The sequence below is a fragment of the Neomonachus schauinslandi genome, chromosome 3, assembly GCF_002201575.2.
Source record: "Neomonachus schauinslandi chromosome 3, ASM220157v2, whole genome shotgun sequence".
Taxonomy (NCBI): Eukaryota; Metazoa; Chordata; class Mammalia; order Carnivora; family Phocidae; genus Neomonachus; species Neomonachus schauinslandi.
In genome coordinates, this window is record NC_058405.1 from 78476334 (window position 1) to 78492696 (window position 16363).

General features: G+C 36.9%; 1 protein-coding gene across 3 annotated transcripts in view; it reads left to right on the forward strand.

Annotated features, from left to right (window-relative positions):
- The window catches only part of MICU2 (mitochondrial calcium uptake 2), a 176186-nt gene that overhangs the window by 153405 nt on the left and 6418 nt on the right, over positions 1–16363 (forward strand). For all 3 annotated transcript variants that reach the window (XM_044913579.1, XM_044913581.1, XM_044913580.1), the window contains 2 exons: positions 5280–5377; positions 15039–15210. In XM_044913579.1, the coding sequence (XP_044769514.1) occupies positions 5280–5377; positions 15039–15210 (270 nt within the window). The remainder of the gene's footprint in view (positions 1–5279; positions 5378–15038; positions 15211–16363) is intronic.

Here is a 16363-nt window from a genome sequence, read left to right on the forward strand (position 1 = left end):
CTGAGAGCTTTTCCTCTACAGATGGGAACACCACTGTTATTTAATGTAGTACTAGAACTCCTAGCCATAGCAATCGGACAAAAAGAAATAAAAGGCATCCAAATCAGCAAGGAAGAAGTTAAACTTTCACTCTCTGCAGATGACATGATACACTATATAGAAAACCCAAAAATTCCATCAAAAAATTGCTAGAACTGGTAAACGAATTCAGTCAAGTCAGAGGATACAAAATCAGTCTACAGAAATCTGTTGCATTTCTATATACCAATAATGAAGCAGCAGAATGAGAAACTAAGGAATCAATCCCATTTACACATGCACCAAAAACAATAAAATATCTAGGAATAAACCTAACCAAAAAGGTGAAAGACTTGTACTCTGAAAACTATAAAACACTGATGAAAGAAATTGAAGATGACACAAAGAAATGGAAAGACAGATGGCTCAGTCGTTAAGCATCTGCCTTTGGCTCAGGTTGTGGTCCCGGGGTCCTGGGATCGAGTCCCACATCGGGCTCCCTGCTCGGCGGCAAGCCTGCTTCTCCCTCTCCCACTCCCTCTGCTTGTGTTCCCTCTCTAGCTGTGTCTGTCTCTATCAAATAAATAAATAAAATCTTTTTTAAAGAAAAGAAAAGAAATGGAAAGACATTACATGCTCATGGATTGGAAAAACAAATATTGTTAAAATGTCTATACTACCCAAAGCAATCTACACATTTAATGCAATCCCTATCGAAAACTCAACAGCATTTTTCACAGAACTAGAACAAGCCATCCTAAAATTTGTATGGAACCATAAAAGACCCGGAATAGCCAAAACAACCTTGAAAAAGAAAAAAAACGGAGGCATCAGAATCCCAGACTTCAAGTTACGTTACAAAGCTGTAGTGATCAAAACAGTGTGGTACTGGCACACATGGTTAAGTGGAACAGAGTGGAAAACCCACGAATGAACCCACAACTCTAGGGTCAATTAATCTTTGACAAAGCAGGAAAAACTATCCAGTGGGCAAAAGACACTCTCTTCAACAAATGGCTTTGGGAAAACTGGATGGCAACATGCAAAAGAATGGAACTGAACCACTTTCTTACACCATACACAAAAATAAATTCAAAATGGATTAAAGACCTAAATGTGAGACTTGAAACCATAAAAATCCTAGGAGAGGACACAGGCAGCAACTTCTTTCTAGCTATGTCTCCTGAGGCAAGGGAAGTAAAAGCAAAGATAATAAACTATTGAGACTACATCAGAATAAAAACCTTATGCGGCGCCTGGGTGGCTCAGATGGTTAATAATGCAACTGCTTTCGGCTCAGGTCATGATCCTGGAGTCTCAGGATTGAGTCCCACATCGGGCTTCCTGCTCAGCTGGGAGTCTGCTTCTCCCTCTGATCCTCCCCCCTCTCATGCTCTCTCTCTCTCTCTCATTCAGTCTCTCTCTCAAATAAATAAAATCTTTTAAAAAATAATAATAAAAATAAAAACCTTTTGGGGCACCTGAGTGGCTCGGTTGTTAAGCATCTGCCTTCGCCTCAGGTCATGATCCCAGGGTCCTGGGATCAAGCCCCACATTGGGCTCCCTGCTCTATGGGAAGCCTGCTTCTCCCTCTCCCACTCCCCCTGCTTGTGTTCCCTCTCTTGCTGTCTCTCAATGTCAAATAAATAAAATCTTTAAAAAATAATAAAAATAAAAACTTTCTGCACAGTGATGGAAACCTAAAAGGCAACCTACAGAATGGGAGAAGATATTTGCAAATGACCTATCCAATAAAGGGTTAGTAGCCAAAATACATAAAGAACTCCTACAACTCCAAAGAACTCCTACAACACCAAAGAAATAAATACTCCAATTTAAAAATGGGTAGAAGGGGCGCCTGGGTGGCTCAGATGGTTAAGCGTCTGCCTTCGGCTCAGGTCATGATTGAGCCCCTCATCGGGTTCCCTGCTCAGCGGGGAAGCCTGCTTTTCCCTCTCCCTGTCCCACTCTCCCTGCTTGTGTTCCCTCTCTCACTGTGTCTCTCTCTGTCAAATAAATAAAATATTTTTTAAAAATTAATAAATAAAAATAAAAAAATAAAAATGGGCAGAAGACATGAATTGACATTTCTCCAAAGATACACAGATGGTCAACAGACACATGAAAAGATACTCATCATCACTTATCATCAGAGAAATGCAAGTCAAAACTACAATGAGATATATCACCTCACACCTTTCAGAATGGCTAAAATGATCAACACAAGAAGATTTGGAGAAAGGGGAACTGTCTTGCACTGTTGGTGGGAATGCAAACTGGTGTAGCCACTCTGGAAAACGGTATGGACGTTCCTCAAAAAATTAGAAATAGGACTACCCGATGATCCAGCAATCACACTACTAGGTATTTACCAAAAAAATACAAAAATACTAACTCAGAGGAATACATGCACCTCTATGTTTATAGCAGCATTATCTACAATAAACAAATTATGGAAAGAGCCCAAGTGTCCATCGACTGATGAATGGATAAAGAAAATGTGGTGTGTAAATATGGTGGAATATTACTCAGCCATAAAAGAATGAAATCTTGTTTAAAATGACATGGATGGAGCTAAAGAGTATTATGCCACTCAACATTAAGTCAAGACAAATACTATATGATTTTGCTCACATGTGGAATGTAAGAAGCAAACAAAATGTAACAAATGAACATAGGGAAGAAAAAAGAGAGGGGGGCAAGCCATAAAACAGACTCTTAGCTATCGAGAACAAACTGGTAGTTAGCAGAAGGGTGGTGCATGGGGGGGGATGGGTGAAATAGGTGATGGGGATTAAGGAGGGCACTTGTTGTGATGACCACCGGCTAATATATGGAAGTGTTGAGTCACTATATTGTACCCCTGAAGCTTATATTACACTATATGTTTAACTAACTGGAACTTAAAGACTTAAAGAAAAGAAGACAACCCAGTTAAAAACTGGGCAAAGGACTTGAATAGACATTTTCCCAAAGGATATAACTAAATAGCCAACAACCACATGAAAAGATGCTCAACATCATTAATCATAGGACAGTGCAAATTAAAATCACAGTGAGATATCACAACAGACTCATCAAATGACTTAAAGTAATTGACAATACCAAATGACTGCAAGATGAAAAGAAACTGGATCACTCATCCACTACTAGTGGGAATGTAAAATGATACTGCCACTGTGATAAAACAGTAACTGCACTCCTGGGCATCCATCCTAGAGAAATGAAAAACTGTTCATACTAAAACCTGTCCACAAATGTTTTTAGCAGCTTTATTTGTAATAGCCAAAAACTGGAAACAACCGAGATATCCTTCAACAGGTGAATGGTTAAACTGGTAATCTGTACAATGAAATAGTACTCTGCAATAAAAAGGAACAAACTGTTGATACAGCAACAGCCTGAGTGAATATCCAGAGAATTGTGCTGAACCAAAAATGCCAATACTAAAAATTATATACTATATGGTTCTATTTATATAACATTTTGAAATAAAATTATACAAAAAGAAAGTCGATTAGCGGTTGCCAGAGGTCAAAGAGAGGGTGGCCGAGAGAGAAATCAATGTGGCTATAAGAGCAAATAAAGGATTGTCATAGTGAAGGAAATGTTCTCTGTGTTGACTGTGTTAAGTTATATTGTTTTGCAAGGTGTCACCAGTCACCATTGGAGGAAACTGAGTAATGGGTACAAGAGATCTTTCTGTATTGTTTTGAACAGTTGTATGTGAATCTACACTTGTCTCAAAATAGAAAAAAATTTTAATATAAATGAAGGGCTTACGGGGACATACATTGTTCCTTGCATTATGTGTTCTAGACTGGGTGTTTTGTGTCTTTTGCTGATTTGTTCTGTTTCTGGTGCCTTTGCTTAGTTGTCATGCTGCTTCTTTTGCTCATGCTCATGCTCTGTCCAGATTTTCTCATTGCTGTGGTAGAGCACAAAGGAAATTCTCCTTGATACTCTTCCCACCTTATCTGGAACTAATTTATCTTGTCCTTAAGAGCTGCAGGCACTGCATTTTGGTCCACTGCTCTGTAGACCGAAGGGGTGGAAGAAGGGGGGAGGAGACTTCTCTGGAGTAAATGCAGCCCTTCCTCAAGAACCAATATTCTGTTCATCCTTCTGATCTCATTAAGTGTCCTAGACACAGCCCACTCCTCCCCTCCAAGGTACATCCCACTCTATGGGCTTAGGGTTAGTCCCTCAATTTAACATAGTGCCCTGAAAGATTCTGCACCCTGGAAGCCCTCCTGCCCTCTGCTTAAGTCTCAGCGAGCTCTATAGGAGCTTCTATTGGAGTTGTCCTTGACTTGCTATCACTAAACTGAAGTTTTTAATGAAGTTCTAATCTAATAGTCTCACTCCCACGGCTATTTCTGAGAAGTAGGGTTAGGGGTAGTATTAGCAGACATGGGGGACCATCCGACACTTGAATCTAGTGTTTCTTTTTCCAACTGCTCCTTTTCAAAATATTTGGTTTAAATTTGTAACCCCTTTTATTGTTTAGTTGTGGCTGAAAATCTTTTAGCAGTTCTGTTTTGTCATTATTTTTGTTTATGTTATTAGAGATTTGAAGGAGAAATAATCTGTGAATCTGCTTTATTCAGTACTTTAATGGAATTCTCACTTATTTTATAATTATGAAAAGCAGTTGTTTTTCAAGGATTTCTAATATTCAGCAAAAACTCAAAGGCCTTCTGGCTTTAATTCTCTCAGTCCTCCTTCATTAAAAAAGGCCTCAAGGGGCACCTGGGTGGCTCAGTCAGTTAAGCATCTGCCTTCGGCCCAGGTCATGATCCCAGGGTCCTGGGATCGAGTCCCACATTGGGCTCCCTGCTCAGCGGGCGGAGGGTGGGGGGGGAGGAGTTCTGCTTCTCCCTTTCCCTCTGCCTGCCGCTCCCCGTGCTTGTGCCCTCTCTCTGTCAAATAAATAAATAAACTCAAAAAATAATGCCTCGAGATCACATTTTGAAATAGTATTTATTTCACTATTCTAAGCTCTCTTTTTGGATTGATCTAAGATTTTGTTTACTGCTGAAGTCCATCTTGAGTATTTTAGCCCTTATTAGTTTTTCTCTTGCTTGAGCAGAGACAGTTATAGAATAGTATTATGCAAAGTAACAGATAGGATTCTTCCACCTTTGTTGTTGTTGTTACAAGAATCTTTATGGATATTATCCTAAAGAATTCCAGGCTACAGGGTCCATTTTTGTGCTTGGTTATAATTACTTGAAATTATTGTATCTTTTTTTTTATAGGAATCAACAGTGAAAGAACCTGAAATTACCACAACCCTTCAGATACATTTCTTTGGAAAAAGAGGAGAACGAAAACTTCATTTTCAGGAATTTCGAAGGTAAATGCAAATATTTATATTCATTTAAGAAAGTTTATAGGTAAAAGTTTATAAAACAACTGAATATACTCATTTCCCAGAACTGCAGACAATAAAACTAAATGTATGGATCTATATAGTATTTATCTCTGAGAACAAAACCCATTTAAAAAAAAATGAAGTTACTATGCTCAAAAATATCTAACCTATTATGAAAAGTAATATGTTTTATAGAATACAATTTTATTTTTTTTATTTATTTTTTAGTCAGGGCTGTCACAGGTGTATAGGGGGTTTTGGTAGCACAGATCATATAATGTACTAGTTTGGAGTTTGGGAGTAGTTGATCAGGGAAGACTTTCTGAAGGAAATGGCACCTAAGCTGAATCTTGACGGATGAGCAGAAATTACCCAAGCAGAAATGGTGTGGACAGGAAAACATTTGAGGAAAAGAGAACAGCATGAGAAAAGACGTAGAGGCATGAAAATGTATGGTTCGTGAAGGGAATTACAAGCAGCTGAGTGTAGGGTAGTAGACGTAAGGTGGTGTGATAAAAGGTGAGAACAGAGGCTAGAGAAGTGTGTACCTGCCTTCAGAAACTTTTGTACTCCAAAGGATCAAGCTTGAATTAATAGTGGTAGGCCCTGAAGAATGATGGGTGAGGGACACCTGGTCAGCTGTGCGTGTCATTTTGGCAGCAGAATAAAGGATAGATTTTATGAGAGAGAAGACCATTCAGATATTCCAAATAAGAAATGATGAGAACCTTGAACTGGTGTAGTGGCAATAAGGATTTTGAAATAGAGTTTTCAAGGCCTATTTAGGCGAGTAAATTGTAGGGCTTAATGATTGAGGAATGAGGTGGAATGCATGAAGACCCAAGTTTCGGGGCACCTGGGTGGCTCGGTTGGGCATCTGCCTTCGGCTCAGGTCATGGTCCCAGGGTCCTGAGATCGAGCCCCACATTGGGCTCCCTGTTCAGCAGGAAGCCTGCTTCTCCCTCTCCTCCCAGCTCAACTCACTCGTGCTCTCTGTCACTATCTTTTTCTCTCTCAAATAAATTTAAAAAAAAAAATCTTAAAAAAAAAAAAAGACCCAAGTTTCTGAATTATGTCAAATCACAATGTACCCCATAGCTAAACTCCAGTAAGTCATTTTAACCTCTCTAGAACAGTTTTTCTCCACCAAATTTTTTAAAATGTCTCTTCTTATATACTTGAAAAATATTAGTATCTTAACATTTCTTAAAATTTCAAAATAAATATCATGATTTAAAACCAAACAAAGCCATTATCATCAACTGCACTTGTTCACACTAATACACCACTCCCCCCTCATTTTAAGATTCCCTAACCTGGTTAATTTTTTTTTTTTTTTAAGCAATTCTCCAATTTTATTGGATACTTTGAAGGAAACTTTCTTTTTTTTTTTTAATTTTATTATGTACCTGGTTAATTTTTAAAGTTGTGGTAACTTTAATTTTCTTTAAAGGGATAATTTTATTTAAAATTCTTTACTTTAAAAAAATTTTTTACTAGCATTTCTGTAAATAATTAACTCAGTGAAATTTGTCATGCCATCATGCAGTTAAAAAAAGATCCAATTAACAACAAATGCTTTAAATGCAGTTTTTTGGGGTGCCTGGGTGGCTCAGTTGTTTCAAGTGTCTGCCTTCAGCTCAGGTCATGATCCCCTTCGGCTCAGGTCATGATCCCTGGGATCAAATCCCGCATCCGACTCCTTGCTCAGAAGGGAGCCTGCTTCTCCCTCTGCCTGCCCCTCCCCCTGCCTGTATTCTCTCTCTCTCTCTCTTGCTCTCACTTGCTCTCTGGCAAATAAATAAATAAAATCTTTAAATGAATGGATGGATGAATGGATGAATGCAGTTTTTCAAGAACTTGTCTCTTGGACAGAGCAAAGTTCTCCTAAAGTTAAAATTAGTATTGTGCTAGCTAGAATTGATAATTATAAAATGTCTTTAAAATTTTGCATGAGTCATAAAGTAACAGAAAATAGCCTCTGTGTATATATAATGTTTCTAAAAACTTTTCACCAACATACTGACCAAATTAATAATTAAAATTCCATGAAAATTTTTGTGGCCTGTGTTATTTGGAGTTTTGAGTCTGGTTTTTATGGGAGTGTAATGTATCCTCTTCCTTATAAAAGAGATGTTTGTCCTTGGTCTCAGCCACCTTTTTACAGTTTCTCTGATAAGGGATAATTTGGGCTTATTAGTTTCAAGGAAAGGCAAGGAAGGTGACACAAAATTACAGCTTTTGTGGTAGCTACTTACAATATTTGCCTATAGATATTAGCTTCTCATTTAGAGAAACAGTATTGATTTTGAAAAACACGTATTTGTGATTTATACAGACCTGGATTCAAATGCAGAACTTCACCATTTATTAAGTGGGCTTTGATGAACAAGCAGTTTAATCTGAGTCTCCAGTCCAGGCCATTTCTTCAGTTCTGAAATGACAATGCTGATATCTACTTAATAAGTTTATATAAATATGTTAATTAATTATGTGATTATATATAATTACAATGAATGTATTGATTCATGCATAATTTTTAATATGTTGATTTATATATAATTTCTTATTCTAAACAGGAGTCCAGCTGTAAATTGGCACTTGCAATAGAATATAAGTAGGTGGCTTATGAGAAGATGAGAAAGATGAAGAAAAGAAAAACAATGGTAGTGTCATAAAATGGAGTCAGTAATTAGGCTAGTACACAAAGTGCAAATCATGAGATTCTATGCACTTGCTGAGAGTAAGCCACAAATTTGACTCTGGGCTTTCTGACAGACAGTATGAAGAGGGATACATGATGAGTTACACAGTTCACTGCATCCCTAAGCACTGATTCTACGTAAGGGGGGAGGGGGCATTTATTCCTCATAGGGCCAGAAAGAAAGTTTCCCATGGGTCCTATAAAAAAGGACACTGTGTAATATAAAGACTTACATTCTTAACAGTTATAGTAAGACCAGCAACAAATTTCAAATTTCACAGGCTGTTTTTTTATAGCATCTATCAGCAGAGAACAACTAAAATCATAATTTTAAGCATGGAGGCATACTTCACTTCAACTTCTAAAATTCAGCTTCTTTTTCTTTAAAACCACTTTACACTTTAATAGGCAAGTACAAGTACTAATAATTAAATACCAAAAATTTAGAAATTGGTAGCAATATAAAAGGGAAAAAGCACTGGACTTGGGATACAAATAGGTGTAAATCCTAGTTATGCTATTTAGCATTTATTTAGCTGTATGGTCTTGGGCAAATCATGTACGTTTTTTTGTTCTTTGTAAAAATTAATTTTCTCTAAGATTTTATTTCTTTGACAGGAAGAGAGAACACAAGCAAGGGAAGCAGGAGAGGGAGAAGCAGGCTCCCTGCTGCAGGGAGCCCAGGGTGGTTCGATCTCAGGACCCTGGGATCATGACCTGAGCCCAAGGCAGCCGCTTAACCAATTGAGCCACCCAGGTGCCCTGTAAAAATTTATAAAATGATACTTGTCCTGCCCATTTTAGAGAGTTGTAAGTAAATATAAAAGTAAATTTAAAAATTAGAAATCATAACAATTTTATAATCTAATAAAGGAAAAGAACAGATCTCTAATTCATCCAAATTTCTCCCTTCTTAATCTTTATTCTGTTTTTTCTGCTCTTATTTATGTTAATATCCTATCCCCCACATGAAAAGTCTGAGGTTGATCTGAGAATTAAATGAGGTAACATATTAAAGTACACACAATGTAACACATAGTAGGCACTCAGAATATGTGCCAAACTCTTATCAACTTAAATTATTTTTAGAGTTTCTAGCAGCTTTGTTTCCCAGCTCCTAGAGCTCTCTCCTTAGGGAATTCTTTTTCTCTGGCTTTTTTCTCTGTTTGCATTTCCCCAGCTCTCTTGGTCAAGATACTTCTTCAGCTTAGAATTTCCTCAGTCTCTTGCCAAAGGCTCCTTAATCCAACTTCTAAAGAAAAAAAATCAAAACTAAAATAAAATTATAGCATATTCATCTTTTTCCCCCAAGGACTGACTGCTTTAAAATTCAGAGAGAAGGATTTTTTAAGTAAGAAGAGAAAACTAGACACCACTTGTATTTTTCATCACAGATGGCAAAGTTGTTTCCACTTTTATTATCAATTTTTGTATTTGAAAATTCAGTAGGAATTGTGAAGTTGTAATCAGTTTTATGAAGGATCCCTAGCCTTATAAAGTTTTCTGGAAATATGCTAGTAATGTAATTAAACTTACCAACAAATACAAAGTTACAAAGCAATTATTAATATATATATGATGTGTCAAATAAGAAAAGGGAAAGGCAAGGCTGTAAAAAAAAAAAAAAAAGGCATTTATTTGGGATCTTGGGAATCGCAGCTCAGAAGACAGAAATTAAGGCAGCAACCCAGATTGTGCTTCAAAGAGACAAAGGAGCTTGGGATTTTTAAAGGCAAAGGAGGAATTTTCGGCACATAAGTTGTTTTTTTATGATTGGTGCTGGCAGGGTTACAGTAACACTGTTCCATACATGATTGGTTGCTAAGATTACTGCTAGGCAGAAAGTCCTTTTAAGTCCATTCTTACATGCAGCAGATGTTCATCCTGGATGTTTGCAGTTTGGCAACAATCCAAGTTTAGCATTTTTCTGAGGACTGAGACAGGAAATATGCATAGGCCCTGCTTCTTCAGCATCCTCCCAACTCCATTTTAAGTGACTCTTTTAGCAATGCTTATTCCATTCTATTGTTCTTTTATCAATAGGAAAAGGTATTGATGTCATATTTAATCAATCAATATTCCAGATTTTGTTTCATGCATTATTTAAATTCTTAAATTATAAATTTAAATTCTTCACACAAAGGAACTTAGAAGTTTCTGGAACAAAAACATCCCTTAGCAACTGTAGACTTTACACTAAGGAAAAAGCAGTTATTTAAAAATCTGTTTTATAGTCCAATAAAACATAATTTTGTTTAAATCTCTGGGTCAAATTTTACTTTACAAAATACTGATGTTTTTATCTAACTCTTTGGCCCAGAATTCTGATTACAGACTGACAATATACAGAATATCCTGTACTAGATAGGTCCATTGTATGGGACTGTCAGTACACAGTGAATTTAAGTTAGAAGAAAATTCTCAGAAATATTTTAAGTCTATTGTCATTCCACAGAATAATTTAACTGACGTAATGTAGATAGACTACTGCTCTGTTCAGATAGTTCGTGTTTTTAATTTCTCAGGAAAAGAACCCATATCTGCATAATATTGGCAGGAATTATCAAGCCAGTGTTAATGTGAACCCAATGAGTACTAAATAGATAAAATAATATGTCTGAACGCAGGAAAAGACATGGCAGATTCAGAAATTAGAAGTTCATTATGACTTAACCAGAAATGTGAGAGATGAAGGTGGGAAGGTCAACACGGGCACAGTTGTGAAGGCTTTTGTGCCATGCCAAGAACAACAGAGAGCTGTGAAGGCCTTGAATCAGGGAGGTAAGGTGAACATCAGATCCAGCAGATTGGCTAAGGAAACTAGACAAAAGGCAAGGAGATCTGTTAGAGACTATTGCATTAATAGAGAAGAAAGGATAATAATTAGACCAAGGTGGTGGCAGTGGGAACAGAAAGGAAGTGGAGGAATCCAAGGGATTGGTTAGGAGAAGGGACTTAATAGTATTGGTGACTGGTTGAAGAGTAAATAAGGTGAAATCTAAGCTACGGCCTGGTTTCTGAGTGGAGCCAATGAAATGTGTGATACCTATTCACTGAGCTAGAGAACACAAGTAAGAACAAGTTTAGGAAAGAAAATGATGAATGTAGGGTAGATGTGATCAGTGGGAGCAAAAGGCAAATTGCAGTGGGTTGAGGAGTGAGTGAGGGTGAATAGAGAAAGAAATACAGGTAATTCTTTGAAAGAGATTGACTATAGCAAAGGAAGAGAGGGGGCAGTAGCAGAAAGGGAATGTAAGAAAGGTTTCCCCACATATTTAAATGATGATATGAAGAGGGAAAGACAATGCAGGAGTGAATGGGAGTCCTGAGAAGGAAGAACTAGGGGAATATAGGTGGAATTCAGAGCACAGGTAGCCATCAACAGGAAAAGGGACTCCTCCTTTTCACTAGGACAGATAAGAGATTGGCAGTGGTGAGAATGGGGATGTGTGCTGTTACATTCCTAGAGTGATAGAAAGAAAATGAATTTCCTAGGTAGTGACCTCTAGTTTCTCTGAGAAGTTGGGGCAAGTCATCTGCTGAGCACAAATAGAAAGCCAGTGGGATAGATTTGTAGAGAAAGTAAACAAATTGAAATAGCCACCGTGGGAAATAAAGAGAGCTCTCTGGCCTAGCAGCAGGGTGTTGGCAGGGTTGAGGACCCAGTTACAGGTGTAGACCATTAATTTCTGCTGGTGTATGATTTTCTTCAGGCTGCCCTTGAAGGCCTTCAACAGCCACAGGGAGCTGAGGGTAAGAGAGTGGCTGAAGCAATTTAGTAGCTAATTCTTGATACTAAGTCTGGGCTTGAGTAAGGATGGAAAGGGAGGGTGGTTACCTGCATCCTCAGTGCCATCACTGTGTGCCTGACATTTGAGTATTTCACATATATTATTTCACCTATCCTTAGAAAGTCAGATAGGAGTCTTCCCTTTTTACAGCTGGAATTTGATGAGATTAATAAGGGACTTGGTCCAGGGTTAAAGATCTTAGAAATTCAGACCCAGGTTTCTCTTAAAAGGTTTAAATGGTCACAAAGTTTCTGAAAGAATTAGTCCCACAGTTCCGTGGTAGGTGGTTAGGTACAGTGAATGGGCTTTCAAGGACCTAGCACTAGACCAGGTGACCAGAGGGATAGAAGACGCATTAAGTAGATACTACCACATGTCAAGAGAAACTTATCAGTTAATGAGAGAGTGTGTGGATAAATTTGTGATTTGTTTGGGTTATTGTTTTTTTGGGTTGGCTTGGTTTTTTACTTTTACAAGTAGTGAAAAGACTGAAATACCTCTTAGCCATTTATATTTTTTTTAAGATTTTATTTATTTATTTATTTATTTGACAGAACACGAGTAGGGGGGGGCAGTAGGCAGAGGGAGAGGGAGAAGCAGGCAAGCAGGCTCCCCGCCGAGCAGGGAGCCCCATGCGGGGCCCGATCCCAGGACCCTGGGATCACGACCTGAACCGAAGGCAGACGCTTAACAACTGAGCCAGCGAGGCGTCCCCCTCTCAGCCATTTAAATAAAAACTAAAGTATAACTTAAGCTCTGTCTGCTGGAATTTCAGTGTTTATTCATTGTTATGAAATCAACAGGTAATTTAATTGTGAAAAATCCATTCTGTATCAGCATATATATAGCTCAGGGGAAAAAAAGATGATGCTCAGCCTACTCAGACAGCTGTTGATGGCCCTACCGACTCTGCATCACCACCTCTGTTTTTCCAGTCTCTTTTTTCCTTTTTTTCTATTTTCTTTAGGGCCTTTTCTTCTACATTTCTTTTCCCACTGTTTTTGTTTCCCCCATTGGCTTTCAGAGCCATACGTTTTGGGAGCTTTTCTCTGCAGTGTAGGTGCTAAAGGTTGGGGTGCCTGATGTAGAGTAGGACCATTACTCCTCAGGGATAGGCTGCTTATTTGTGAGATCCATCCTGATTGGTTGTCCTGGGGTGGGGTTTTTACCGAGACCACAATATGGACCTTTTATCAGCTCTTCAGCTAGTTTTCAGGTCTTTTTCACAGGGAATTGATCCGTATGTAACTGTAGGTTTTGTGTGCATGTGCCATGTTCCTGATGTACTTTAATTCAGAAATGCCAATTAGTTGAGGATGTTCTAAATTCATGAGGAGTTTTTTTATAAATTCAAAGACGTCTATAAGCAGTGGTGTGCTAATACATATGTTTAACAATCTGCTCTCAGGAAGAACAGCCTGTTTTGTAGCATTTGCCAGTGAGTAATGTATATATTCTACCAAGCCAGTTTCAAGCTGTCATACATGAAATAGAGGTGGAAAAACATGCACAATGGATTCTCAGAGCTGGTAGGAGCCAGCTCCAGCACCCTGTGACCTAAAAAATTAAAAAAAAAAAAAAGATAAGGAAAATCAGATTTTTTCCCCATTGTTCCCAACTAATCCACTAATTTATAATCTATTTAATTTGTTCAGAATGTATCTGGTGACTCTACTTACTCTAAATTCAATTCATATATTTATGTCCAGTAATCATGTTCCAAGATTTTCAAGTCATAACAAGATCTATAATTTTAGAGTTAGGAAGGATGGTTTTCCTAAAATATACTTATGTTCTTCAGAAGTAGTATAGTTAGTAAGATGAAAGTAGCTTAAACCACACAATGTATAGTTTAACAGCAGTTAAATTTATAATATTTTAACCTCAGGGCCTGAAGAAAAAGAAGAAGAAAAGGAGCGAGTTAGTAATGTCTTTATACCACATTCTCTACTTCCCTAAATTCACTGTACACTCATTTGCAAGTAAAGCATTTTTTTTAGCAATCCTAGTTAAGTTGAATTTTCTCACAGTACACGGTATAATAAAACTCAGTAAAACAAAGGACAAGGCATATCAGTAAAAGGTTTCATTGATCTCTCAGCCCAAACTGGAAATGCTTCATATTTTAGACAAACCTCTGCCTTGACCCAGAAAGACACATGGCTTTGATAAATCTGTATATCCTAGTACATTCAGAAAATGTTGTAGGTAACAAACTCTTACCTATCACACAGATAGAAGCCTAAAATCAAACTCCCCCTTCATGCTTTTAAGGTTTATGGGATAAATGTAGAGCCGAAAGCAAGTAGTTTTTGAACACTGGCAGTTTTTCTCCCACTGAACTGCAATAGATTTTTCACCCCACGTATAATTCCATTAAATTGTGACATGACAGATTTTTAACATGTAGAAAGGTGAATAAAACTATCTGCAACATGTTAAAACACATGGAGATAATACTTTTCACATGATTTAGGATATAAATAAATCAAGTGCAGCATTTCTGAGTTCTTGTTCAAAGAAGATTTTTTTTAATCTGATATCCTTTTAACCTGTACTTTTCTCAGGGAGCTGTTGGTGACCGTTTGATCAGACTGCCGTGTTTTTATTTTTAAAAGAATGTTGAGTCATTTATTCATATGTTATTGTCCAAATAATTATAAATACTTTTAGGTAAATCTAAGATTTTGATACAAAGCCATTGACTACATTAATCAACTTTGGTATCTGAAAAATATTAAGAACTATTAATTATGATTAACATTCTAAAAACAGTAGCCCAACTGAATGTTAAGTTTCTCTGATTATGGATAATTTTTCTATGTTGGAAAAAAATTGTTATAGATACATCAGAGCAACATTTTACATACTTTTGTAAATCTTTGTCAGAATGTATGTTGCCAAGTATAATTTGCACAAACAAATTGAGTATAGGGAGTGACAGATTGAAGCAAGTATTGGACTTAATCAGCTTCTCTGCATCCTCCACTCCCCCACTCCTTGCACAGCACTAATACTTTGTTTGACTCAACATTTCAAGAGGCCAGCCACTCAGTAGGTTTTGCTGAAGGTGCTTTGCGATCCTGTTTACAATACTAAGGTTGAATGCTACTAGTTCCTTACATCAATTTTATATTTTAACATTTAGATTTATGGAGAATTTACAAACAGAGGTCCAAGAAATGGAATTCCTTCAGTTTTCTAAAGGTTTGAGTTTCATGAGAAAAGAAGACTTTGCAGAGTGGCTACTTTTCTTCACTAACACTGAAAATAAAGACATCTATTGGAAAAATGTAAGAGAGAAGTTGTCAGCAGGAGAGGTTGGTATACCTTTTTATTATGCTTCTGGTAAAGATGAAATAATGTTAGAAATATTTACCTAATTAGGGACACCTGGGTGGCTCAGTTGTTAAGCATCTGCTCAGGTTATAATCCCAGGGTCCTGGGATCGAGTCCTGCATCAGGCTCCCTGCTCAGTGGGAAGCCTGCTTCTCCCTCTCCCACTCCCCCTGATTGTGTTCCCTCTCTTGCTGTGTCTCTATCAAATAAATAAATAAAATCTTTTAAAAAATTAAATAAATAAAAAAGAAATATTTACATAATTAAATAAAGTAACTTAAAAATTAACAAAAACCATGTTACTCTCTATTATTTAAGTATAAAATCAAGGTGAGAAATGTTCTTTACATACTGCTTTCATATGAATGAATTATTGCCTGAGATACAATCAGTATAGCAATGTGAGTTTTGCATTTCCAGTAAAGTCGGGAATAAGAATGTTCACTGTCACCACTATTACTTACTATTGTTCTGGAAATCTTAGCCAGTGCAAATTAATAGGATTAAAGAATATAAACATTTGAAAGGAGTCACAGTTGTCTTTGTTTGCATAGATGTAATTATATATCTAGAAAACCCAAGAGACTCAAATTGAAAAGCATTTAGAAACAGTAAAAATTCAATAAAGTGCCTGTTACAATGCTAATATATTAGCAATAACTGTCCTGTGTACAAATTGCAAATTAGAAAATGTATTGGGACTAGTGTGTGTATGTATATGAAGAAATGATTGCCAAACTACTAATAATGATTAATACACTATTGTGAGATTTTTTTGTAACTTTTTACTTTATGTATTGCTTTTACTTCATTGTTCCAATACATGTTTTTGGAGTAGACATGTATTTTTATATAATTTTTTTAAAGCTATTTCTATAGTGAGGAAAAAGATAATAAAATGTAATGAAGATCCCATTTATAATTACAATAGAAACATGTAACAATTAGAAATAAATTTAACGCCAAATATATGAAGAAAACCTTTAAGGTCTTGATAGATATAAAAGTTACCTAATTATAGTGACATCTCCTATGAATGGGAAATCTTAGTATTATAAATGTAGCAGTTCTCCCTTAGATTCATCTATAAATGTAATGGTTATATTAGAACAGCCTCGGTTGCAGTTACAAATT